We start from the raw sequence: 27,661 nt of genomic DNA, 5'->3' as shown, positions 1-27,661 counted from the left end.
TATTTAATTTATTTCCGAGAAACACACACACACCCATACACGCACACACACACACACACGACTACTCTGTGAATGTACACACAACTGTTTGTTACACTAGTAGTTCAAATATAGAAAGACTTCACAAAATACAAGTAAAGTAATTTTCTTCATAAAACAACAGTGTTGAACAGACAAAACTCTGAAATACAGTCTTTCTAAACTGATTATTAGGGTAAGTAGTGAATTACCTCTGGAATCTTAAAAAAATATTGAAGTATTACTTTATTAATGCTTAAAAAGTATGACCTTGATATCTATTTGCAATGATCATGAATTAGTAATGACCAAATACTGTATCCCCTTTCTTTGTACCATTTATCATAATAATGTCCCTACCCTAAACCCTACAATAATACCACCCGTCCTGCCCGATCTGAACACTGAAACCCTTTTTTTTTTTAGAAATCACCAGTACTTCCCACAACTGGCATTGTGATACCTAATTTCTCCACGATAAACTCATCCTGGGGTGGTAGGTCTTCGGTTCTTGATGCGGTGATGACTACCTCTGTGAGAGGCTTGTCGTTCTCATCTGTAGCAGAGTTCTCAATGGTGGCCAGAACATCAAGGCCATCCAGGACTTTACCGTAGACAACATGGGCACCGTTCAGCCACTTGGTCTTGACTGTGGTGATGTAGAACTGGCATCCATTTGTGTTAGGTCCTGTTCATATCAAAGAGGTATCAAAGAGATCAAGGATGAATAAGAAAGTTTGACTAATAATTGGCTTAATTCACTGACGGCTCAAAACACTATTAGAGATCAAAAATAAAATTGACTGCCATTATTACATTTTATTACATATTAATTTCAAGGCAACTTAAGAATATTTTGTGTTAGAATGTGATAGTTGATTGCTCATAAAGCAATTCTCTTCCAAATTGACCACACTAGACATGTCACTGGTCATACTTGTCTATTTCAATGCTATTTGTAAGATACAGCTTTTACTTTGTAGTGAAATAATTAAGCCATATAGGGCATTACATATTTTCTAAGTAACCTGACTGTAAAATTGATTTAGGAATAATGGGTGGCAACATGGGAAAATAGAAATTTAAACCTTATTTAACAAAAAATTCTTAAATTTTCTTGTCTTTAATTAACTATTTATATCTCAGCTTTTTTCTTAAATAAACCTTTGTTCCCACCTTTTAAAAAAAAACTGAAATCCTGTGCAAGTGAAATGGGGAGAGGGGGCATACTGGCCCCCTGCATTTGACTATGGTTCAAGGAAGTTGATTGTTTATTTACCTGCATTAGCCATTGCCAGCCAGCCAGCTCCATAGTGGTCCAGATTGAAGTTCTCATCATCGAAATGGTCCTTGCCATAGATGCTCCTGCTTCCAGATCCATCCTCACTAGCAAAGTCACCACCTGTTGGTACCAGGAAAGAGAGAGGGAGAGAGAGAGAGAGAGAGAGAGAGAGATGAAGTTAAACCATATGTCCCTTAACTGTGCAATGGCTTGAAATCAAACTTGTATGCAGCTGCAGTGATCATCAGACATGTACTTACTCTCTTAAAAAAAGAGAGTGAATTTTCACTCTATTTTCACTTTCTTGGGAGTGACGTCCGTGATCACTTGTTTAGGAGTGAAAATCGATTGATTTTAGAGTGCTCTCTAAGAAGAAAAGAGTGAATGTTCACTCTATTTTCACTACATTTTTCACTCTCCAGAGAAGTGACGTCTGTGATCACTCAATTTTTTTTAGAGAGTAGATGTTAGTTGATTAAATTACAGCAGGGCAAGTCAGAATCATATTCTCTGCTGAGAGCCGTAAGAAAATCACAAGAAAATCACTTGAATACAAAATTATTCTAATGGTTTAATATTCAGTTTAACAACCCAGAAAGCACCTGGATGAAATGAATCGCCTGCAGGTATTTCTAACTTATCTAGTGGCAGCGGTGGGATATTGCATAGAATTGTTTGAATGTATTCTGAATAACATTGGTGGTAGTGGTGTAATGTTGCCTAGAATCATAAATGTGACCAGACACCACAAACAATGACCAGAAAGTCACTGTATGTAAATGTAAGTTTAATCTGAATATATCATCCTAAAACAGGAGATTCTTAGCTTTAAAAGGAAATAATATAACTTGTCATAATTGGCTGTTTCTAACCACTTGAAAAGGAGAAGAATGTCCAATCCTTGAGAGAAAAGGGGTTAAAAAGCTCTATTGTTGTCTATTGACACCATCTTATTTGCAAGTTATTGCAAGAGGTGACAAAAGAAGGATTAAAAGTCAAAAGCAAAATCTCAATGAAGGGATTATCAGATTATTCTTTAGGACTCTGCCACTCTGGCAATTGGTCCCATTTTGATCTCCTAACTTTATAACAAAGTAAGCTATGGCATTGATACCTGGTGATAATACGGGATGTGCTTAATTTGCAAATTAAGTACATCCCATTCTTCTTATGATCAGGTATCAATGCTATACCTTACTTTGTTTTTAACTTAAAGGAGATCAAAATGAGACCAATTGTCAGGGTCATACAGAAATAAAAAATACTTCAACAAACTAAATTTTAGACAAACATAGGTTTACAAAATGCTACCCAATACAATCCTAGATAACTTGTACATCCCGTCTATAAATATTCATGGAAAGTCTGGCTTCGAACAAAGAATAGACAAAAGTATACAATTTCAAGATATGCTAAAAACTAAAATTTGACCGTCCTGATCATATCAACTTGATTATTAAAGCTCTAACTGAAATTCACCCAAAGCAACTTTTGAGGGGGTTTTAGTGTGCCTGGTCACTTTCAGAAATGAATTGATGGCAATGATGGGATGCTGCACAGACATTTGTGTTACTGGTGGAAGTTGCTAATTATAATCTAAAATATAACAACCCTATCCCTTTCCTCTTCACATAGAGCTGTAATGTAGTACACCTGTACCAGCAAATGCTAGACTAATCAAATATTGCCACACTGGCCTAAAACAGGTTGCAGTAAGAAGGAAATAGAGGATGAACTTGCACATCCTGTCTATGAATATTCATGAGGAAGTCTGGCTTTGAACAAAGAATAAAATTGTACTCTATTTAAACTGCTTCCTGCTACTGGGCTAATCACTGACAAACTGTCAGGGTCAGATTAAGGATTAAGAGTAGACAATGACTGAACCATTAAACTTAGCATAGGCTTAATAATTAAACAGATTTACAAACCTTGGATCATGAAGTTCTTGATCACCCTGTGAAATTTGGAGTCAACATAGTTTTCCTTGCTCAAAGGATCGGCGAAAAACAGGAAATTTGCAACTGTCTTGGGGACAACATCTCCAAAGAGACCAAGCTCGATTGTGCCTGCTGGCTCTCCTCCAATGCTGATGTCAAAGAAGACTTTGTGAGTTACCATGGCAACAACATCTGGGTCGTCTGCCTAAAAGCAAAATACATAAAAGAAATGGCTAAGTTTTAGAACACGAGTCAACACAAAAAAAAAAAAAAAAAAAAAAATCATCTTCCTAATAATTTCTGTCTGACCCTTGATAGTTGATATATTTTATGAGAGTTCCATAAGGTGGTAGGCGTGGGAAGAGTGCAATACACAAAACCTGTTTGTCATAAAAGTAATTTTCAGTAGCTCACCAATCTTGGTGAATGACAACACCTGTTATAGGGTAAATACCAAAATGGTGATCAATTCCCATGAAAAGCCACTAATATGCGTCTTTTAAAGGGATCCGGTAACTTTGTCTCAGATTCTGAAATAAAATTCTGGATTTAGCTCATGATGCAATGATAATTATAAACCTTTAGGTCAGTCAGGAACCCCATGACTTTTACAAGCCGATTGCCTGTCTAATTATCAAGATATTTATGATTGGAATTACAAATTTTGAAAACCGTTCGCCTGACGGTTTTCATAACACTACAGTCTATAGGGGAAAACGAGTATGGTAAAACCGGTCACTCAAAGATTTTTTACTTTTTTGAGGCACTTCTTGATTATTTTGAAGCGCGATTTTTTTAGAGCTTCAATATTACACCATATCACAGACACTGATAACACGTAGGGCCGTGTATCTCAGATTTAACATTGTTAAACAATCCCTTTAACTTCAGTTCTAGTCTTAACTATAGTTGACTTTATAGAAAATAGAAACTGTAGAACATAGAAGCAATAACTTGCATATACAATATACCCAAGGTATAAATATCAAGGTTAACCCAGTCATACTAGCAAGCGCATTGCTGAGTTCATGACCTTTGGCTTGCAGCACAAGTGAAACCTTATCGGTATCGCATCTGTTGCTTACCTGATGAATTCCATCTCATCTAGGGCCTATACCAATCTCACGCAACGTGGCGCGCATCGCATTTGACCCGCAATGATGCTGCTCCGCAATATAATCCCAGCAAACCACACATGCTCAATGACCCAATAATTCTGGAGTCGCAGATTTTGCCAACAAAAACGAGATTCAACTCACTATTATCGTACTCTATTCATGATTCTAAAAAATAGAAGTCAAATGATTCGTTTCAGTCTTTCAGATATAGCGATAACCAAAACTGACATTCAATCAACTTTCCGAAATTTATCTCGAATATAATCTCGAATATAGATGCTCTCCCTATGCAGCGCGGAGCTAAAAATAAAAGTATGCTCCTGACTATTCATACATCAGTTTCTAAATACTAAGATCAAGATGTAGGCAACATAATGTAATGACATATAAAGTAAGATGTAGATATAAAGATAACGAGTCCTTATCACAATCACAAGACCTTCATTTATTGGCGATCGGACTCGAATAAAATACACAACTGGATAACTTTGATCACTTTCTCCATCTCCATATACTCAGTTCTGCTCACCAATCTCACTCTCGCAACTTTTAAATATATTTTCGGATGAGACGAAAACGATAAAATCCACTTACCCTTACAAACGCAGATAAGAAGCCAACTAACAGAGCAAGAATAGTACTGAAGTCCATCTCGAATGGAGAATATATCAAACAAATTGAGAAATTGAAACAAGTCTTTGGTCTTCTGGTGATGTCTGCTCCGTCTCAGCACTGGCAGGTAGAATGACGTGTAGTATGAGCTGTCACGTCCTATACTAAGTTTATGTGGGTTCCAATTCCCCAAATGTGTGTACGTGGCTAACCGAGACACCAGCGGACCGATATCAGCTCACTCCCCGAGATCCCTCCCTCCCCTGGTGCTCCAACATCCGTTCTTCCTTGTCTGATAAATACTGTTGTTCAACGTGGCACTTTTTTCCATGCATTCCTCTTGCCCAAATGATTGTTTCAAGCGAATGATAAATGTTGCTGTAACTTTAACCTTATCTCGATTTAGATCTATAGACAAGCTATACCATTCAAGATGATGTTTTGTTCCTTCACAAGAAAGTTTCTTTGAATTAAAAAACTTTTGGACTAATTTGTGTTAAATACATAGTAACATACATATAGCTTATATAGCTCCAGTATCAAATTGTTCACAATTAATCGTTTGGATCAAATTGTACAGGGTCATTTTCAAGTACAGGAGATAACGTACAGGTAATGTACATCTATAGACAAGTTACCATTCAAGTTTATGTTTTCTTGACAAGAAAGTTTCTTTGAATTTAAAAACTTTTTTACATAATAGTAAAATGCATAGTAGCTCCAGTATCAAATTGTTCACATTCATCGGTTGGATCAAATTAACAGGGTCATTTTCATGTAGGGGATAATGTATAGCTTGTACATTAATTTCAGAGAAACTCGATCGGACAGACCCAACAGTTACTGTTTTTATATACTGATCGAGTTGATAGTTCCTTTAAATATTATAGCTGCCACGACAGCTCGGCCGGGATTCCCCAGCCCGACCAAACTATATTATAGCATGTAATATCAAGGAGGTGGTAACTCCTTGGTAATACACATTTCGAAATTAAAGTTTAAGTACATGTTAAAAGATTTGGCGCCTCGATCGCCTTCTGGTACAATATTTCCTGACTCATCGAATTCTCCTTCACATGACTTTGGATATAGAACAAATGCGCTCTGATTTTCAGGGCCGTAGCCAGAGTTTGATGTTTGGGGGGGGGGGGGGGGCACATACATAATTGTAATTGATCGACGTCCTGGGGAGGAGTCTAAAAAAAGTTCATCCGATCTTGGAATTTTTTTGGGGGGCATGTGCCCCCCCCCCCGTGGCTACGTGCCTTCTGATTTTGTCAAGGGGGTGGGGCGTCGAAATCCGATGTAAATCCGTCTACGTATACCTACCCTTTAAACTCCCGTCAAAATTTGTCGTTGCACCCAGACAACAATACTAGTAAACGAAAGCTGGTGAATCACCCAAACTATAGATCAAGTTCCGATGACTCGATCCGCTTCATTATCACCCTTCCTCACCTTTATCACCATATCCCTCTTCCTCTCTCTCCCTCTTTCCTGCTCACTCCGAACCTCGATTTCCTCTTCTATCTATCTAATCATCCCTCCTCTCCTTCACGTCACTCATCTCTAACAAGATTGCTGTTTCCCTCTCCCTTTCCCCTCTCGATCTCTCAATCCCAAACCCTTCCCCATATAACCCTCCTCTCCATTGCTCTATTGACCTCGATTAATTTTCTCCCCTCTCTCTCTCTCTCTCTCTCTCTCTCTCCCTCTTCCCCGTACTGAACAGAGAAGGACCTCACTCTTTCCCCTTTTTTTCTTACCCCATATTATGGTGGCCCTGAAGGGACATCGCGAAAAGACTAAATCGTGAAAAATATGCGATAAAATTCACGATATCGTCAATTTTATCGCATATTTTTCACGAAGAAATTCACGAAATTGACGATATCGTGAACTTTATCGTGAACTTTTCACGATGAAATTGACGATTTCGTGAATTTTATCGTGAAAAGTTCACGATATAAAGTTCACGATATCGTCAATTTTATCGTGTACTCTATCGTGTACTCTATCGTGTACTCTCCTGACGGGCGCTTCGTAAACAAAACCAGCCCTAGCTGGGGGAGACAGAGAGAAGGAAAAAAGGGAAAGGGAAAGAGAAGATAAAAGGAAAGAAAGAATAATAAGAAGAAAAGAGGGAAACGGGGGGGTGGCGAAGGGCTCTTGCCTCCTCCTCACTCCCCCCCCCCCCCCTCCCCGCCAAAAAATAAATCAGAGAGAGAGATAGAAGGGAAAGGGAAAGGGAAAGAGAAGATAAAAGGAAAGAAAGAAGAGGAAGAAGAAGAAAAGAGGGAAACGGGGGCAAAGGGCTTTTGCCTCGTCACCCCGCCCCCGCCAAAAATAAATAAGAGAGAGAGAGAGAGAAGGAAAGGGAAAGAGAAGAAAGAAAGAGAAAAACGAAAAAGAGGGAGAATAGGAAAGAAAGGAAAAGAAATAAAAGAAAGGAGGCAAGAGCCCTTCGCCCCTGTTTCCCTCTTTTCTTATTCTTTTTCCTCTTCTTTCTTTCCTTTTATATTTTCTTTCCCTCTCCCTTCTCTTTCCCTTTATGGCGGGAGGGGGGAGGGGGAGGTAAGAGCCTTTCGCCCTTCCCCCGTTTCCCTCTTTCCGTCTTCTTCTTCTTTCTTTCCTTTTATATTTTCTTTCCCTTTCCCTTTCCCTTCTCTCTATCTCTCTCTCTCTCTCCTATTTATTTGTTGGCGCGGGAGGGGGAGGAGGCAAGAGCCCCTCTTTTCTTCTTATTCTTCTTCCTTTCCTTTTTTATTCTCTTTCCCTTTCCCTTCTCTCTCTCTCTCTCTCTCTCTCTCTTATTTATTTTTTGGGCGGGGGGATGCAAGAGCCCTTCGCCCCCGTTTCCCTCTTTTCTTCTTCTTCTTCCTCTTCTTTCTTTCCTTTTATCTTCTCTTTCCCTTTCCCTTTCCCTTCTCTCTCTATCTCTTATTTATTTTTTTGGCGGGGGTGGGGAGGGAGGAGGCAAGAGCCCTTCGCCCTTCCCCCGTTTCCCTCTTTCCTTCTTATTCCTCTTCTTTCTTTCCTTTTATATTTTCTTTCCCTTTCCCTTCTCTCTCTTATTTAATTTTGGCGGGGGGGAGGCAAGAGCCCTTCGCCCTTCCCCTGTTTCCCTCTTATTCCTCTTCTTTCTTTCCCTTTCCCTTCTCTCTCTCTCTCTCTCTCTCTCTTATTTATTTTTTTGGCGGGGGGGGGGGGGGGGAGGTAAGAGCCTTTCGCCCTTCCCCCGTTTCCCTCTTTCCTTCTTCCTCTTCTTTCTTTCCTTTTATATTTTCTTTCCCTTTCCCTTTCCCTTCTCTCTCTCCTTATTTATTTTTTGGCGGGGGGGGGGGAGTGAGGAGGAGGCAAGAGCCCTTCGCCCCCCCCCCCGTTTCCCTCTTTTCTTCTTATTATTCTTTCTTTCCTTTTATCTTCTCTTTCCCTTTCCCTTTTTTCCTTCTCTCTGTCTCCCCCAGCTAGGGCTGGTTTTGTTTACGAAGCGCCCGTCAGGAGAGTACACGATAGAGTACACGATAGAGTACACGATAAAATTGACGATATCGTGAACTTTATATCGTGAACTTTTCACGATAAAATTCACGATATCGTCAATTTCATCGTGAAAAGTTCACGATAAACGGATAAAGTTCACGATATCGTCAATTTCGTGAATTTCTTCGTGAAAAATATGCGATAAAATTGACGATATCGTGAATTTTATCGCATATTTTTCACGATTTAGTCTATTCGCGATGTCCCTTCAGGGCCACCATACAAACATCAAAATTCAAAATATTGTCGAGCTCTGCACGATGATGATGACCTTAATTTGACGCAACTGCGCGTGCGCGTGAGTTGACCGTACATCAACCTCGCTGACCTTCGAAAGAGGGAGGGAGAGAGAGAGAGAGAGAGAGAGAGAGAGATATGAAGAGAGGGATGTGGTTCAAACCTTCGATTTGTACCATTTTGGTATTTGTCATTGTATTTATGCGAAGCCTGACATAATCTGTATTTACAACTATATATTTTGGTGCATCAGTATGTTTTTGTCTCCCTCAATCAGACAGGGAGCTCAGTCTCTCTTTCTCTCTCTCTCCAACTCTCATTCTGTCATTGGACCACATGCCCGTTCTACCTGCCCAGTTTCTCTCTCTCTCTCTCTCTCTCTCTCTCCCTATTTCTTTCTTGCTCAGCTGTCCATTAACCCCTCCCTCTCTCCCGATCTCTCCGTAGACATCAATCTCCCCTTCTTTCTATTTCCTTTCTTCCATTTCCCCCTCCCTTCTGCCCCACATGCGATCTCTCTCACGTTTTTTCCTCTCTCTTTCTTTATACATCTATCCGGTTATGGCCCTCAATCTCCTCTTCTCTCTCCTCTTCTCTCTCTCCCCCTCTCTTGCAATGTCCGGGGACCTCAAACTCCCCTTCTCTTGGAAATATCTGGGGACCTCGACCTCCATCTCCACAACCCATCTCTCTTGCTCCCGTCATGCTCAGTCGTTAGATCTCGATCTCCCTCCCCTCCCTCTTGTCTTTGTCCATAAACCTTGATCACCCTCCTCTTTCTCTCCATTCATATCCCTCCCCTTTCGGGAAAAAAACTATACATCTGAATGTTCAGTTTGCAGAAATAGTTTCATCTTCTACAAAAAGCCATTATACCAGATTTATCCCGGATTTAAAGAAAAGACAGGTAATAACCACGACAATTGCTGATTTGTATCAAATAAACCCGATTTAAATCAATGTTCATTATGTATTCAGAAGCTTGTTATTGAGATTTAAGGAAAACTTCACAGAAAAAAAATGCACAAAACTATTTAATTTCTAATGAATATTTAATTTCTGAGAAAAAGAAAGGGACAGAAAAGTATACAAACAGAAAAATGGTCATTTACAGAGGAAACAATATGCAATAAACCACAAACCCTTCATGGTTTAATGAGTGAAATCGAATTATCGAATGGGAAGAAAGATTCATATGCTTTGTGCCATGCGTATATCACTGTAAATCAAGCTTCAATATTGGGCACATAAGAGAATACAATATACTCTTCTTTGAGAGGACACTTTTTTTTCCTGTACATATTAGAGTTCTGCAATACAATCAAAATTTCTATTCCCTTTTTTGATTTCATCTTTTCATCCAATAAGGTTATTATATTGATAATCATTGTAATGAGGAGTTTATCACAAATCTTTTGTCATAGAGTGTTAGACATCTCTACAAGCCTGTAATCTAGTATGCTGGCAAAACCAACCATCGTAGTAATACTGTAATACAGAATAATAATTCTACTTTTAATTTTTGCTCATTTTTTGTTGTTGAATAGTTGTTTATAACAATTTATGTATTATGCTGTGTTTGGAATTCAATGTTATATGCCTTTTTTTCGGGTTTACATATCAACTTCATGAAAAATATAAAAACACTTTAAAAAACAATTTGTTTCAGTATATCATTGAACATTTTTAGTGAATGACCATTTTCTACATTTATAAGGAATAGAATTTACAATACTATTCTACAGTATATTATTTACAATCCCCACTATTTACACGTAAATACATAACAATTTCTTTGATTTACAATGTATTTGAATTGATATTATAACACATTGTGGATTTCATATAGAAAAAGTGGTACATTTAAAAACAGCCAAGTTTATTTCTGAAATTTGATAATTGTTGACCTGCATTCAAAGTTGTCATGTTTGGAATGGAATGCTCTAGGATCTAGGTATCCCAGCTGAAATAATGAAGGAATTAATAAGTTAAAGCAAAGACTGACAAGTATACTTGTAGGAAGTTTCACAAACCCTGAGGATCTCCAAGACCAAAGGCTTCAGTCTTGTGGACCATCCACCAATTAATATGAAGATTCTCAAGACAGGCTTAGATGCCATGGACCACAACCAAAGGATTAAGTCTTGTTAACCCTTCCAACAACTAATCTCAAGTCAGGTTTTTGATGTCATGGACCTTTAGACAACTTGCATAAAGGTTCATATGATTAAAGGTTGAAAAGAGCACAATCTTCAGTCTTAGAACCTTCTGACTACTTGTTGGACTGTCCACAAGACTGAGCTGGGGAATAAATTATCATGCTACATGGTTTTTATTTCAGCTGTAGTTTGTCAGGTAGATTATGCTTCTGATGGGTTCTGAATCACGATGAACAGGTAATCTTTTTCTGTAAATAAATAATCAAGAAAAAGAAAGTAGAAAAGGGGTAATAAAATTTAGTTCAACATTGAGGGTACCTTTTCTAGTAGGGAGGGTGGGGGGGGGGGGGGGGGGGGCTAGGTAGAAAATATCAATGCATGTCATGGATAGAGAGAGAGAGAGAGAGATGTTGACAAAAAGTGAAAGATTTCACTGAAAGATGATACCTTATGAATAATATGGCAATTTTGTTCAATGGGTGTATATCCCTAAGAAGATCAATCTAGCTAGAAATGTTTTTGGAAGAGACCCATATTTCAAAAATATTTTGAAGGGGTGGGGAGATGCAGACTATGCATATACATGTATATGACTAATTTTGATTTACCGTTCAAGTTATTCAAAAGTTGACTACAGCCCAAACTTGTTTTACAGTACCAGGTGTGGTTTGAACCCCAGCATTAACTGCAGAGCATTGGTACCCATTAATAGCTAACTTTCTTGCAAAATCACGTTTCAATTTTGCTTTGTATTGAATTGTTATTGAAAGATCCCCCCCCCCCCCACACATAATTCATTGTATGGCTACAAAATGAAACTGTAAAGCTATACGAAAAGTCATTTTTCTATAGTCTAAATGTTGTATAATGAAACATCATAAGGCAAAATGCATATTGGGGCATCATTATGAACAAAAGCCAAATAACTGAACAGAGCTTACTGTGAATGCACACTGATGATTGGATAGGTTATTAACCAACCTCTTCAAACTAGTTTGTAACTTTGTGTATACAATATTTTAATCCAATGTGTATGCCCTTTTCGCAATACATGTACGAAGATCCTTTTATACAATATTTCTTTACCTGTCTTTTGTATACTTCATACAAATTCAACATAAATTTCTTTGAGTCTGAACAGTCTAAAACACTAACCTGGTGCGATCATGATCTCATGCTTCTTGGTGCGAAGACGGAGGAAGGCAAGGTCATTCTGAGGGTCAATATCCCGGACACAGCCCCTTGCCTTGCGAATGAGCGGCATGTAGAGTTGGCAATACTGGACTGTGGTTGAATTGTCTAGTGTTGTCCTGACTGGGATTGCTGGAGGATATCAAGTAATGCACATGGTTACATCTTTACACTGTAGGTTACACTGCACTCCATTCTCATCAAGTATTAACCAATTTTGTTAGTTTGGAGCCAAAAATGCATTCACCAATTTCATTTTACAGAGTTAACAGGCTCATTAAAAGTAAATGATGCAAATATATGCAATGTATTATGGGATTTTTTTGGTAAAGCCTTTGTAATTAATTAAAACCAATGACTAAGTAAAATATCAATTTAAAAGTTTAATATTTTAAAATCTTTAATCAACACAAGTTATTTCACCCCCCCCCCCCCCATTTTCTATTCATACTTGAATGAATGTGTATCCCTCTATGACACCAATAAAGAAAATAAATTCATGCACAATACCAACAAGAGTCTTGACATAATGCTAAATAATGTTGTCTCTGCATACATGGTGTACATTTTCCTCTTTTGATATACAGTCACATTTCAACATCAAACAAGACCAGATCTTAAAGGTAATACAAAGTTTTGGGACATTTTGAAAATTGGGTGGATATGGATTCTTTACATTTTTGATATATTTGGATGCCCCTGTGGATGTAGTATCAGCACTAGAAAATTTAGCCCCTAAAACACTTCTGCTTTCGAGAAAAATTGAAAATAAAAATTTACCGGTGCTCCCGGTAAATTTTGATAAATTTAAAATAGCGCCTACGGCCGTAGAATGGTAGCTGCGACCATGAAAATCTCAGAATGTGTAGTTGCGATATATAATTTCCAAACAGGAATAGCTAATCGGTCGATTTTATTCAAGAAACATTGTTTTATAGCTTAATTAATATCTTGACCTCGAGAGGGAGCTATACAACATAGAGAGTTTATTATTTACAATTTCATAACTTTAGACTCGATTTCAACCGCAACAACGATCACTGCATATTGTAGGGTCGCAAATGCTTCCAATATGCTCATTTGAACCAAATTCATGGCCCCATACCAAAACTTTGTATTACCTTTAATTCTGGATATTTGATTTAAAAGTTGCATGTACTCTTTGACCTCTGAAGTCTCCAAACTCTGTCATGCACGAGAGAGAGAGAGAGAGAGAGAGAGAGAGAAAGAGAGAGAGAAAGGGGGAGGGAGGGGGGGGGGGGAGAAGGAGAATTAACTCACCATCACAGTCCATAATAATGGTTCCAACCACACCCTTGTGGGCAGAAATCCTCTTCAGTATATCCTCAACGTCAGTCTGTAATCAAAATAAAGAGTTTGAAAACAAATGAAAAAGATTTCTTTCATCAAAAAAATAATTACGGTACAAAAAAAAAAATAAAAACTAGATGGAATTTTGACTGCGCGCAGTCGAAAATGATGCCTCCGCCATAGAGCAATTTAAACAAGTTTGGAGTTTAAATCTCCAGTGGTTCTTGAGATATCATGATAACAATCTCAATGTATGGAATTTCATAAGTTGACCTCTGTGACCCTTGACCTTTGACCTACGTGCTCCAAAATCTAATCAGATTGTCTTCCTATGGTGATACACACTATCATTAAGTTTGAAGTTTAAATCTCCAGTGGTTCTTGAGATATTATGATATGGTGATAGTGACCGTGATACATACTATCATTAAGTTTGAAGTGAAAATTCTCCAGTGGTTCTTGAGATATCGCGATAACGATCTCAATGTATGGAATGTCATAAGTTGACCTCTGTGACCCTTGACCTTTGACCTACATGCTCCAAAATCTAATCAGATTGTCTTCCTATGGTGATACACACTATCATTAAGTTTGAAGTTTAAATCTCCAGTGGTTCTTGAGATATTATGATAACAATCTCAATGTATGGAATTTCATAAGTTGACCTCTGTGACCCTTGACCTTTGACCTACGTGCTCCAAAATCTACTCAGATCGTCTTCCTATGGTGATACATACTATCCTTAAGTTTGAAGTTTTTACATCTCCAGTGGTTCTTGAGATATCATGATAACAATCTCAATGTATAGAATTTCATAAGTTGACCTCTATGACCCTTGACCTTTGACCTACGTGCTCCAAAATGTAATCAGATTGTTTTCCTATAGTGATTCACACTATCACTAAGTTTGAAGTTTAAATCTCCAGTGGTTCTTGAGATATCATGATAACAATCTCAATGTATGGAATTTCATAAGTTGACCTCTTTGACCCTTGACCTTTGACATACATGCTCCAAAATCTAATCAGATCGTCTTCCTATGGTGATACATACTATCCTTAAGTTTGAAGTTTAAATCTCAAATGGTTCTTGAGATATCGCGCTAACAAACTCAATACAAGGAATTTCATAAGTTGACCTCTGTGACCTGTGACCTTTGACCTACGTACTCCAAAATCTAATCAGATCGTCTTCCTATAATGATAAATACTATTCCCGAGTCTTAAGTTTAAATCTTAAATGGTTCTTGAGATATTGGGATAACGGTCAAACGGGACGGACGTACGGACGGACAACCCGAAAACATGATGCCTCCGGCACCACCTTCGGTGGCGGAGGCATAAAAAGCTAATGGCTTGCATACTAGAGTGAAGAATTCAACTAATGTGCATGCAGGTACACAGTTAAATGTAAACTTCAATAAAAGCATAACATTTGATTCTAAGAAGATTCAACCATTAACTAGTCACTGATAAAGTTTGACCATCTGAAGCATATTTGTTGGTGAAAATCTGAGATAAATAGAACCAATAACAAGAAATCGCCATTCGTTGAAAACTTCAGATCACTATGGAGACTTCTCAAACTCAACTTGTTTATGGCCATGTATGGAGTACTCGAAGGGATGTTCCATTCTTTCTATCTCTTGCACATTATGTAATGCCATGCACACTGACACTACTTTTATTTTTCAGAGATTTTGTTGGTAATTTTATATTTATTTTGATAGGTTATCCGGGGTAAAACCTTTGCAAAAAAGTTGTATGTCCTTTGACAATATATTGCTAAAATAAAATGGGTGTTTTGAGCAATTCTTTTAAAGTTTTATTTCCTGGTAATCCAAAGTGATTTTTCTGTTATCCTAGACTTGTTAGAGGAGGTGAAATTGCTTAGTAGTTCAGCAGTGATGAGGTACAAGGGAGGACCAGGGTTTGGAACCAAGTGGATTCTTTTGTGCCCTTTGGTAAGACATTAATCCTCATTCTCTGGTTGCTTTCTTACAAGGATTAGTAGCATACACATCCTTTTTTAGCATTTAGGTATAATGAACCGTCAACTAACCAAAGCAAGTCTTAAATTTGCACTTTGCATAAAAATTTTAATACAGATACAGGCCTTAAATTTCGTCATTTTTAGGGCAAGGCCAGTTTGGCCTCGAGTACCTCATATTTTTAAGGGCACCAAGGCCAAAATATTTTTACAAAAAGGGCATCGAGGCCAAAATATTTTACAAAAAGGGCATCGAGTATGAGGCCAAAAAAATTGATTCTATTTTTGTTAGATGTCATGTGTATTTTATGAAACTTGTGCAGGATCAATTTCCCATGACTTTTAGCACCAGCTTCTTCACAGAATGTATAGAGGTCTACGGTACATACAAACAAGCAGGCGCGTAGCCACGGGGGGGGGGGGGGCACGGGGGGCACGTGCCCCCCTAAAATTTCCAGGATCGGTTGAAATTTTGTAGACCCCTTTTTTTTTACCTCGATCGATTACATGTATGTGCCCCCCAAACACCAAACTCTGGCTACGCGCCTGCAAACAAGGCGGCGGCCCGCAAGCCTTAGATTTAGCAGCCAGGAGCAAGGGGCAATTTTTTTTTTAAGTTGCCCTTTGCCACGGGAATTTACCAGAGCAAGGGGCAATTTTCCAAAAACAGATAGGCCGCTTATCTAATCATAAGTTCAAAGAGAGTCTACAAATGTTAATTTCATAATGTGAATAGATCGAACGATCAATTTAATAACTTTTTAATCTTAACAATATGAACAGGAAAGATTGATTAAGAACATCAAACTTGCACATTAAACAGCATTTTAAAGTAACTAAAAATATTGATGAGCAAATGAATAAATAAATTGTCAATTTCACAAACATCGAAAGTCAGAAGGACTTAATTGGCAAGTTTACCGGGCCGGGTATTCCAAATCAAAATCGCACCTCACACACAAACCTTCCGCCACTCTCTCGGTAGTAGGACTAGGAGCAAATTTGAAGAAATTATCTTTTTAACTGTTGTATAGAAAGGTCTACATAGGCCTAACTAATGAAATAAGATGTAAAAATGTCCTTATAGACATTCGACAGCTGAAAGTGACACGCTCAGCTCAGTTGCGTAACAGTGCATTCACGAAACCAAAATCGTTCCTCGCACACACACTCTCGCCACTTTTGGTGGTAAGCTGTCGGGCTGGAAGTTTGCCAGCGAAACCGATGCACCCTCGGAATTTTACCGGGACTCGAAACGTTCGTCTTGGGAAGCTGGCGGGGTAGCTTTTTGAAGCGAGGTCGGCTGGTGGCAAAATGAGAGTAACTACGATCGAGAACATCGTAGGTGTTCTTAACTTATTAATAAGATAATTCTAAATTCTATTTGAGATAAAATAATAAACTAGGCCTACAAACAAACCTCGACAGATCTCTAAAGACTATTTGAATGCTTGTTTATTTCTCCATTTGACGATTTGTTTTCTTGATCCTGGCCTTCGATTTGTACGTACGTGCGTGCGTCAACAGCATGCACCATATGCATATCATGCGATCGCATAATATGAACGTACGTACGTACGTGCGCTAGCGCATTGCCTATATAATAACAAAGGGCGCACTAAATACGAAGCTAGAAGAGAGCTCGTGGGCGGCAAACTGTTCGTGATTCGTGTATTTTTACTGTTCTAATAATTTATGGGCGCATTTTCACGGAAAACACTTGCGCCTTGCCGTCTAGTTTTAGATGATTATGGGCGCAATTGGTGGTATTATGTGCGCAAATTTAAAATAAAAAGGGCTCGTCCAGTTGGAAAAAAAGGCACGTCGGCCAGTTTGAAAAAAAGGGCACGGCCTTTTTGGCCGTGAATATATCTTTTTTTGGGAGGGCACCGCGGCCAGTCATAGGGGCATCGACGGCCTGGCCGTCGATGGCCGTCGATTAATTTAAGGCCTGCAGATAGACTACATGTATAGATTGTGAAAAATAAGAAAACAACAACTGAACTAGGCCTAGACTCTAGAGTCAAATAGGAATCAAAGCAAGATATAAATTTCACGAACCACTTGAAGACCTTAATTATTTAACTGACAATTTTGATGACGAACCTCTCACAATGGTCACCAGCATTGGAAATGACTACAAATGAAATTTTACCTTTTAAATTAAAAGCAAGTCTCGTTAGACAGTTAAACTTTAATTTTTATTGACATTTGTTTGCCATTGCAGTTGCCATTGCCTTGCAATGATTGTTTTCTCCACATTTCAACTTCAGAATTTATAGTCAGAACCAAGAGGCAAGAAAAACAAAAATAAAATATCCCAAACACAATATCAAAGAGGCCTTTTAGCCTTTGAAAAACAAAGAGCATGGCTATCTTCTCACTAATTCATTCACACATTTTACCAAAAATCAATGGGACACAGACACCATTCAGCTCACACGACAGTACCAGTACCAGTGCACTGGCACTGCACAGCCACTATACTGTGTATGTAATCTGTATGTACCGTATACACTCAGTCCAAAGTTACCAACCACAAACCAAGCAAACACACACGCACTAGATCTAGTTAATCCGAAGATTTTCTCACAATTATTTAGACAACTGAAATAGTCTGATGCACCAATATATAGTTATAAATACAGTTTAAACTAAAGGTCTTGTAAATATAATGAAAAATAGTTAAATCGAAGGTTTCATTACCATGTTTGCAGAGTTCGGATATCGGGATTCGTCAGCGATGTTGCTAAGGTCAACTAATGCGCATGCGTATATAAGCCAAAATAAAGTGATTGCTTCAACTTTATTAAGGGGGGGGGGGGGGGCTCAAAATATCAGACCCATGTCTTGATGCTGAGGCCCAATAACTTGATTGATTTGGTTGAAGCACTTCTTTTATCTTTTATTGAAACAATAATTTACACATGCTTCATGATGATCACTTGATTTTATCAGGGAGGTGAGACAAATCTCAAGCTTTTTATGGAGAACAGCTAGGGCCCCGGCCGTGTGCTTTGAAAAAGATTATTGTCGGGTGATTAAAAAATACACAAAATTTGTTTAAATCTAGACATGCGTAGTATATTGACAAGTAAGCCAGACTACAGGTTGGTAGGCGACCAAATAAATTAAGTTGGCTACCAAATAAATTAAGTTGGCTGATGACACACCGGGATTAAGATAAGGTATGCCAGGCCAGGCCAGGAAGTAAGCTAGCTAGGGGACCACCTTGCTGGCTAGTATGATACTGATGCAGGCCGGATGGTCAGTCGGATCATGATGTAATAATACTTAGGGAATGGGCTCTGTCGCTTGTAAGATTACATCGGGTAGAATATGAATGTCACATTCAAGGCATAAACCCTACTTTTACTTCCCGTTGTAGTACGAAAGGGTATAAACAGAGGGAACTCGTACTTGGTAAAATAACTCCATGGTAAAATCCTTTGAAAATTTGGTCCTGGAGTTTGATATATTATCTATAAATGATCGAAGTAAATATGACTCATGGAATTAATTTGAATTGGAAGTTGTAACCTCAGGAAGTTAAATATGAATGGAATTAATTTGAATTGGTTTGTAACCTCAGGAAGTTGAAGTTGGGGGCACCAACAAAAAAGGGAACTTTCTGGAAAAAGGAACACTTTCAAAAGGAGACATCAAAGCAAAAATATACAATTTTTAGACATTGGCTATACCCCTACATTGTGGTTAATTATCAATGAGGATGATTTCAATATCTATTTCTCTCTACACACTGGTCCAAGACATATGTTATAAAGCCTTCCTAGCTATTTACAGTTGGGTATATGATGATGAGCTGAATATTCATTTTAAGGTCGCAGTGCGAAACATTACATCTTATGAAGAGGAAAAAACACACGAAAACAATCCTGATGGGGTTTTAAGCACAATCTAATCATGAAAGACTGATAAGGCCTGTAAGAATTAAGAAACATAATTATACATATAAACTTCAAATGCGAGCGAACATAGCCAGCTGCCTTTGGGTGAAATTAAAGAAAAAGTCGCTTTCAAATTAGGAGCACATTTTACGGTGAAATAAGGAAAAGGGGGCACTTTCCAAAGGGAAGAGGAGCATGTGTCAAAGTGAACAAATTGTCAAATTTGTTCAAAAGAGAGAAAACTGACTAGCCACTTTGCAAACTTACAACACTATATTTGTCTGTGAGAATTTGAAACCCCTTTGGAACATCCTTACTGATACCATACACAAATGTATAAGGCAATCCATTGTTTATTCAGACTTTATTTTTTGTATTTGGACTTGACACAGGCAGTTGCCATGACACATGTATCAGTTTTTTTAAATTTTTGTGCTTTAAATGTTTATGTGATTTGATGCAAATTCCAAATATCCGATCAAAACTTCTTAACCTTTATAGAAGGTAAAACAGAATATCGAGTATATAATTGCACAAAAGAATGCCAAGTTACACTTTTTTTTTAATGGTCTTTTAATTTGGAGATCTAATTGTTTATCCTCTTGATGACTTTAACAACAATGTAGATAGAAATGTGGAGAGACCCTGTTCATGATTTTACATGTAACTGTACTTTAACCATTATTATTATATATTTAAATATATTTGTTATCATTGGGTTTTATGTTTCTGTGTTTGGCTTTCAATGAAAACATAAATACATAAGAAAAAGTCATGCAAAGCTCGACAATATTTTGATGTTTTGATATACCCCCAAAGTAGGGTGGGGGAAGAAGAAAAAAGGAAAAGGAGCAAGGTCCATCTTTGGTCGGATAGTATGGGGAAGAGAGAGAGAGAGAGGGGGACGGAAGGAGGAAGAGAGAGAGAGAGAGAGAAGGAGGGAGAGAGAGAGAGAGAGAGAGAGAGAGAGAGAGGGGAAGGAAGGAGGAAGAGAGAGAGAGTAAGAAGGAGGGAGAGAGAGAGAGAGGGAGAGGAAGGGATACAGAGGGAGAGAGCTTGGGAGGGAGGGAAGGAGGAATAGGGGAGAAGAGGGGGGGGGGGGGGGGGGAGAGAGAGAGGTTGTGACAATTTCCCTTCATCTTGAAGATAGAAGAAAATATGACGAAAAAGAAGAAAAGATGCCCCACCTCCCCTGGCAATTTTCAATTCCATGTACAGTACATCTCATTTTCATACCTCACCTCTTTCCTTTATTACTTCCCTCTCATTCTCTCTCTCTCTATCACTCCACCCCATCTCTCTTTCTTTCTCTCTTGTGTATGTGTGAGTGAGTGAGTGTGCCATGTGTGTGTGTCAGAGGAACAGTTTAAGATTGTCCTCTTTGCATAGCACCTATATGAAATCAAATGTAATTTCACCTTATCTTACTTTTGGAATGCATATTGTATACAACTACAAACACAAAAATTATTCTGAATTTTGTTCCAATTCATCATTCATTTACTCATTTATTTGTCTGTTCTGTCTTAAATAACAATGTACAAAGCTCATTAATTTATGAATAATGTAAACTTGATTAATCATAGAAATGGTTAGAATACAAGAATATGTAAATTATGGCATATCATGACACAAAATGACAAAGTAGAAAATAATCGTTGAATGAGGAGTGACATAACAAACAAATATGCTTCAAAATGAGAAGTGACTCCTTTGTCAAGCATAGTGTTGCAGTAAAAACAGAAAGCTTCATCAATAGCATTGTTGCGAGAAAGAACTCAAGTCTCATCATTGGAGAGTTACAAGGAGAGACAAATTTATTTTTTAGTTTTGTTTACAGATTTTTAACAAAACTATAGATCATTGGTAATCAATTTATTTTCTTTACAAAAGGTGTCATAACATATTTCAACATGTATTTTTACATATAATTGCTTAGAGAGGCCAAAATCTTAAATTCGCTTTTCAGATCACGGTACAACGCTTAGGCAGTCACAAGAGTTTGAAGGGTGCCAGAGTGTGGCTCAAAAACCGACCCTGTTCACGATTTAATATAGATGTAGAAGATTCAAGCCTGGATGGTAAAAATCTAAGCTTCATCCACTTCAAAAACTGCTTCACAATCACATTGCTTAAGAATTTGCAATGAGTTACACTAAAAAAGGTTGCTGAAATGTTCCCAAGGAATGACCATAAACTCAAAAAGGGAAAGAAATTAACAAGCTATTCTACAATACTGTATTTGTACATTAAATATTTACAAGTAAATACAATAATAATTCCTTTTAGTTCACACTATATTTAAAAGAAATTTATGAGACATTGTAAATGCCTCATCAAGCAAAAATTGACATGCAGAACAATTTCAGCTACAATAGACTTACCAGTTGAACAAAGGTTCGCAAAAACTTGAAGGTCCTTAAAGGACAAAAATAAAAACAACTAGTTCACAAGACAGAACACTTGGGAGCTTGTGGTTCTCATTAGGAATCTTGTGATAACTAGAAGTTAGATGACTCAAGATACTCAAATCACCAGACCAAACATTCAGCCAGTGAACCTTCAGATTAGTTGTCAAGATGGTTCACCAGACTGAAAGTTTGGTCTTGTACTCCATCTAAACCTCCTAGTGCCATCACGGGTTTAAACTTTAAAGGCAAGATCTTCTACAGACACTACTTCAAGTATGTATATCGGTACTGCTGTTCACAATGTATCACCAACTGATTAGCATGTGATGCTTGGGTACAGGAAATGGAAATTGCTCTATGTATGCCTTCACCAAAAGATGGCACAATAGAAAATACATTATAGCAGTTGCAGTGATGTCAGTATAATATTCTGCCTTTAACAAATTTTCATAACTGAAGTTTCAAGATTTAAATTTGACTTTATCTTGCATTACTGGTACGTTATTATTATATTGGGTATGAAGTATCTTTCATGAGGATACACTTCATAAAAAGAGAGCTATTCAGAGTCCAAAATAATTGTTCAGCACTTGGGCAGGTTTTGCAGCCCACAACTTGAAAGGGGCTATTGGGACTTTGTACTTGTGAGCTTTTGGTAGACTGTCCCATGCCCATTCATAGATGTCATGTTTCTGATACATTAGTCTTAAATATTTGTGTTCAATTTGATTTTTTTTAGGAACAAATGAGCACATTATACTGATGCCCTCTATTGCAGCTGTATACTCTCTAGTAGACTATGCCTCTGATGGGTTCTGTATTACAATCAACATGTACTCTTTGTCTGTAATGAGAAAAATAGAGAGAAAAGAAATAAAGGGAATAAATTTAGTGAATACATCAAATGATACATCAAATGATAAGGACCAAACATCATTAATAGACATAATTTGTTCACTGAATAAAGCAAATGAGGTAGGTTATTCAAATACAGTAATTTCCAAAACATTTTATTTTCAAAGACGAAAATACCCATTAAATATATAAATAATGTACATTTATTAAAGCCAATAGTGGGAACAATTCATCAATGGTGAAATTGTCTTTGTTTGAACAGACCAAAGATTAACCTCTTGAATATACTAATATACTACCCTTTGTGGTCTAATACGGCTATTGCCCTAACTTTGAGAAGCTTTCAAATTGAAGAAAAAATTTGCCACACTCAACCCGGGTGATGTAAATGGGTACCTGGCAGGAATTAATTCTTTGAAAAGCTAGAGAGCCGTAATGACAGCACAGCTAAAACCAAGGTAATAATCTCCAAGTTTGGAAGTGCTTAGTGATTGTAATAAGCGCTATATAAAAACTGAGTATCATTATTTTTATTATTATTATATCTCATACCAAAACAAAGGATAAAGCCTAAAATAAAAATGAAGAAATATTATTTTATCTACCAGTAACTTTGCTTATAACTACAAGGCATACAATGTTGATAAAAGATGACCCTTTATTTTACATACATGTAGTTTATAATAATAATTCCTCCAATTTTGCTTTCGGCGTACCACAAGGTTTTATCCTAGGTACTCTACTGTTTTTCATTTACATTAATGATCTTACACATTCTTCTAAAAACGACAATGTTACTTTTACTTGTGACAAGTTCACAAGCACAAATCGTCGCCTTCAACTGTACCTCGATGTTAAATGAAAGTCCTTCCCCGTGTGTGTTTTGTTTTTTTTTGTCTTCAAAATAGGGGTGCGCCTTATACACGGAGATTTACGGTATCTTTTTTGTAACATTAATTTCTTAAATTTGAGTCACCACTCAAGCTCCAAGCAATGCTTAAATTGTTCTATTTTTATGCAAGTTAAAGGTCTACACGAGAACTACATGTACCCTTGGTTTTACAAGAGCAATAGAACATGCAAAGTTTTCTTTTAATGGTGCCAATCGTGTAAAATTTCTCTTAAAAAAATAACGTAACTAATCATGGAATCGCCCCTCAACCTAAACTATTTGTAAAATATTAGTCATAAAATTTGCATGAAAATGCTTCAAAATATGGCTTAGATTGCATCAGAAAGCATAAAACTCCCCTAGAGCCCTTAAGTGAGCCATGGACCCCAACAACAAACGACTGAACGCTTCACAGTTCGCACAAATCAGTTCCTTCCAAGTTTCAATTTTACATGTTTGAATTTTTGTTTGCAGACCAATCTGCTACATGTACATTGAAACCAAAAATATTCAAGTACAAGTAAAAGTATATTCATTGCAATAATTTCCCTCTTAATTTTTCTTAAATGTGATTCTACGGGTTATAGTCTTCTCTTAATCAGAACACTGTGCGCTTAGAAACATCAGTATTAAGCGCCTAATAAATGTTATGTATTATTATTATTTGATACAAGGTAATACTGCAATGCTTTTCTATTATCAAAATACAATATCTCATACATGTAACAGCTGAATGCAATTGTTGGTTATTCTGGTGTAAAATATAAATTTGTGAACTTCATGAAATGGATTATAGCTTTAATAGTCCATACTAATACCGTACCAGGTGCGATCATTATTTCATGCTTCTTGGTGCGGAGTCTGAGGAATGACAGGTCATTCTGAGGGTCAACATCTCGGACACAACGCCTAGCCTTGCCCAACAGATCGAGCAAGAGGGCGCAATATTGAATTGTGATTGCATTGTCTATCGTTGACCTGATGGGAATTCCTGGATATGAGTAAAGAAAGAAGGGATTGGTCAGAATCCTTCATAAACAACAATAATCCCTAAAGCACTTAATATTCCTTTTCATTCAGGTGGTCTATTGACAGGTAGCATGGAACATGAGAAATGAAATTTCCTCTGCCTGAATTTTAATGGATTTACAATTATTGTTAGCTCCATTCACACCTAGGCCCAAAAGTGATGTTAGGACCATGGTCCAAACATCGATGAACAAAAGTGAGAGTTTTCAGCTTGTGTGAATGCAAATATCATGTTTGAACATGTGGTTCAAACTCTGCTTTACATGAAGTTTTCTGTGACATTTGAATGACAGTTCAATATTGTTGCTTGAGGGTGGTCCCAATCTCACTTTTTTTTCTTTTTATGAATGCACCTATATTCAACTAAAAGAAGGGCAAGTTTGATCTATTTGAAAGTTGAATTGAGCAAATAGAAAAAGTGAAACAAACAAAATGGTGTAAGTAAATTGGACAAAAAATAAGAAAGTTATGTGGTTTTAAAGATTCACACAATTTCACGAAACAGTGATGCCGTAGGTAGGTATCATATAGGCTGTATGCAAACTAGCGAGTTGGTGATGTCATCTCCTCACTATTCTCCATATATTTAGTTTGGGCCAGACTTGCCATTTATTGTTAGTGACACTATGTTAATCGTCATATTAATATACTGAAAATTAGGACAAAGCTGGCTGCGCACATGTACAGCTAAGAGAGACAATTAACTGTGTGAGCACCAGGAAGTGTCTACTCCAGAAAATTAATTTCTTAAAGGGATCGTTTAACGAGGTTAAATCCGAGAGTCTGTGATATGGTGTTATATGAAGCCCTAAAAAAATTGCGCTTCAAAATGATCAAGAAAGTGCCTCAAAGAAGTAAAAACCTTTGAGTGACCAGTTTTACCATGTACCATACTCGTTTTCTCCAATAGACTGTAGTGTTATGAAAACCATTTTTTTTAAAGGATCTAAGACAAAGTAACTGGATCCCTTTAAGAGAACTAACTTACTTTCACTTACATAAAAGTTAACAAATTTTTAAAGAATATTATTAAACATGATTGAACCAAATAACAAATAATAAATCATTAATATAGAACATGGTCATGAAGAAAGCAGAGAGAAGGAGAGAGAGAGAAAGAAACTCACCATCATTGTTCATTATCATGATTCCACACACACCATTGTGTGCCGAAATCTTCTTGATTGCATCCTCAACTTCTGCCTGTAATAAGAATTGAAGACAAATTAGTCTATAACAATCATGTTTTTAAAAAATAAAAAAAAAGATTCTCAACCATAAAACAAACAATACAGTTGCTAAATATAGACTATTAGTATTACTCATTGCGTATATAGTATCAAAAATAATATCGCTAGTGATATTCGTTTGTCTCGCAATGTATGGTCAACTAGAGATCAAAAGATCATGACGTTTCGTGCGCCGCTGCAACACTTCGTCAGGTGATAAAATATACTGTAAGCAAGTGTCTTTTATACTCTACGGGTGGACGGCAGTCAAATAATTTGATCAATAATTAGAACAATAACGGACAAGGCCTATTGGCCGAAGCACACGGGTGCTCAACCAATCAATCGGGCCGGCTGGACGAGGATTTTCAGGGCAGCGTATCGTACGCATCCAAAATTCAGGGATATTGATCCCGTTGTCTCTGTTGAAATTATTGTTGAAATTGTTGTGATTTTTTTTTTAACTAGAGGGTCTAGTTGACGTCCATGATCAAGGGACAACTCGACATCGACTACCAATCTCACACCGACCCTAAGCCAGACGTAGACGAGGACACTCGAACCAATTTGAAATTCGCCACATCAACTCGGACGTCTATGCCAACTCCTATTTCCCAAGGACCGTACAGACATGGAACTAGCCTTAAGGGCTCCCTCAAAATGTTTTTTATTCAGCACATTATACGGAAGCAGCACATTTACGAAGTGCAAGTCAGAGGTCATCACCATTGTGTAGAGAACGTGAATTCACATGGTACACGTGAAAAGGGAGCTAAGCTGTATCGGTCTGGTAAGAAAATTGCTTTTATTTTATTATTTTTACCTCTGATTATGATATTCTGGGTGTAATTATGATCACAAGTCCCATACAATTTATCAAAGCCACTGTCCAATGTTGGTCGGGTGCGGGAAAGTGTGATTTTGGACACATTTTAGATGTTGTTTACCTACCTCTCCATGGGACCCTATGGGAGCAAATTAAGGCTCCCTCGAATAATATCATAAAAAACATTTTGAGGGAGCCCTTAAAATTAAGGCTACATGGAACAACCTACAACAAGCAACCATCGACCAAACCTCCCGCTCTCATTTAAAAATGCAGTTACTAAAGAACTTTTTTCCAAAATGTAATCGTCCACCCTCCACCACCTCCAGTCAAAACTCTTCTTCGGAGTATTTAGGAGGAAAAGAATCCAAAATCCAAGATCATACGCTGCGAGACAAACGAAAAATCATTCTCTAGCGATATTGCTGTTGCTCTTCTTGGGGCAATTCGATTCAATAGAAGGGAAGAAGGAGAAGGGAAGAAGGAGAAGAAGAAGTAGGAGAAGAAGTAGAAGAGGTCAAGCCAAGGAGAACTCCGAGAAGAAGGAGGAGAAGAAGGAGAATAGAGCTTAGTTAGAGGAAGAAGATAAATTAAACAAGAAGAATTTCACCTCACTGATCTCAAGACTAAGAGTAAGACTATATTAATAGCGACCAAATTTGTTTTATTACAGATCTACAATTAATTAAATATAAAGGGTGTTTTGCTGTTTAACATGTCTGCAGCTGTGCAGTGTAACGACTCGCAGTAAGTCCAGCCGACCGGCCTTGCCTAGCTCCTAGCCCCGCCGCGCCGGGCCACATCAGCGCGATCGCTCGTGCTAGAACAACGCGAGAGTCCATTATTTTTTAACACAACTGCAACGACATCAACATTAAATTCCATCACTGTTCTTCACACATCAACTAATATTATCAACATAACAGATGGACCAGTACTTCAATTAAAACACGAGTAAACGATATTGATAATTCTCTTGAATCTTACGATGAAACAAACAATAACATCGTAATTTTTTACCATTTTTCTGCCTTTCCTGTATTTTGCTGTTGTTGCTACGGTCGTCTATTGCGCACGCGCAGACGTACCACTGCACTTCACTGATGGTGCG

The 27,661-nt window shown here is 37.6% G+C and overlaps 3 protein-coding genes across 3 annotated transcripts; all 3 read right to left on the bottom strand.

Moving 5' to 3' along the window:
* Nucleotides 1–440: 440 nt before the first annotated feature.
* Nucleotides 441–5,080, bottom strand: LOC575628 (cyclophilin 1). The gene is given in 4 exon segments (NM_001033647.1): nt 441–706; nt 1,298–1,420; nt 3,232–3,445; nt 4,953–5,080. Coding segments are annotated over 4 exon segments (660 nt in total). The 5' UTR covers nt 5,010–5,080.
* Nucleotides 5,081–9,781: 4,701 nt separating this feature from the next.
* LOC105442240 (dynein light chain roadblock-type 2-like) lies at nt 9,782–18,206 on the bottom strand. Its single transcript, XM_030975807.1, has 4 exons — nt 18,107–18,206; nt 13,382–13,457; nt 12,065–12,232; nt 9,782–11,157 (listed from the first exon to the last, which is right to left on the bottom strand). The coding sequence occupies exons 1-4, from the start codon at nt 18,107–18,109 to the stop codon at nt 11,111–11,113; spliced, it is 294 nt and encodes a 97-aa protein (XP_030831667.1). The 5' UTR covers nt 18,110–18,206; the 3' UTR covers nt 9,782–11,110.
* Nucleotides 18,207–20,790: 2,584 nt separating this feature from the next.
* LOC100890740 (dynein light chain roadblock-type 2) lies at nt 20,791–27,661 on the bottom strand. Its single transcript, XM_030975712.1, has 4 exons — nt 27,571–27,661; nt 25,623–25,698; nt 24,290–24,457; nt 20,791–22,563 (listed from the first exon to the last, which is right to left on the bottom strand). Exons 1-4 carry the CDS (start codon nt 27,571–27,573, stop codon nt 22,517–22,519), a joined length of 294 nt encoding a protein of 97 aa, XP_030831572.1. The 5' UTR covers nt 27,574–27,661; the 3' UTR covers nt 20,791–22,516.

The sequence above is a fragment of the Strongylocentrotus purpuratus genome, unplaced genomic scaffold (assembly GCF_000002235.5).
Source record: "Strongylocentrotus purpuratus isolate Spur 01 unplaced genomic scaffold, Spur_5.0 spur5_scaffold_8, whole genome shotgun sequence".
NCBI classification, from domain to species: Eukaryota; Metazoa; Echinodermata; class Echinoidea; order Camarodonta; family Strongylocentrotidae; genus Strongylocentrotus; species Strongylocentrotus purpuratus.
This window is presented reverse-complemented; position numbering and strand designations above follow the sequence as displayed.

What these genes read in the sequence shown, in the direction of transcription:
- LOC105442240 (XM_030975807.1), bottom strand. An exon ending in CATTATTATGGACTGTGATG is followed by an intron (nt 12,233 to 13,381) that starts GTGAGTTAATTC and finishes GATATCCTCCAG; the next exon opens with CAATCCCAGTCAGGACAACA. An exon ending in TGAGATCATGATCGCACCAG is followed by an intron (nt 11,158 to 12,064) that starts GTTAGTGTTTTA and finishes ATTTATTTACAG; the next exon opens with AAAAAGATTACCTGTTCATC.
- LOC100890740 (XM_030975712.1), bottom strand. An exon ending in CATGATAATGAACAATGATG is followed by an intron (nt 24,458 to 25,622) that starts GTGAGTTTCTTT and finishes ACTCATATCCAG; the next exon opens with GAATTCCCATCAGGTCAACG. An exon ending in TGAAATAATGATCGCACCTG is followed by an intron (nt 22,564 to 24,289) that starts GTACGGTATTAG and finishes TTCTCATTACAG; the next exon opens with ACAAAGAGTACATGTTGATT.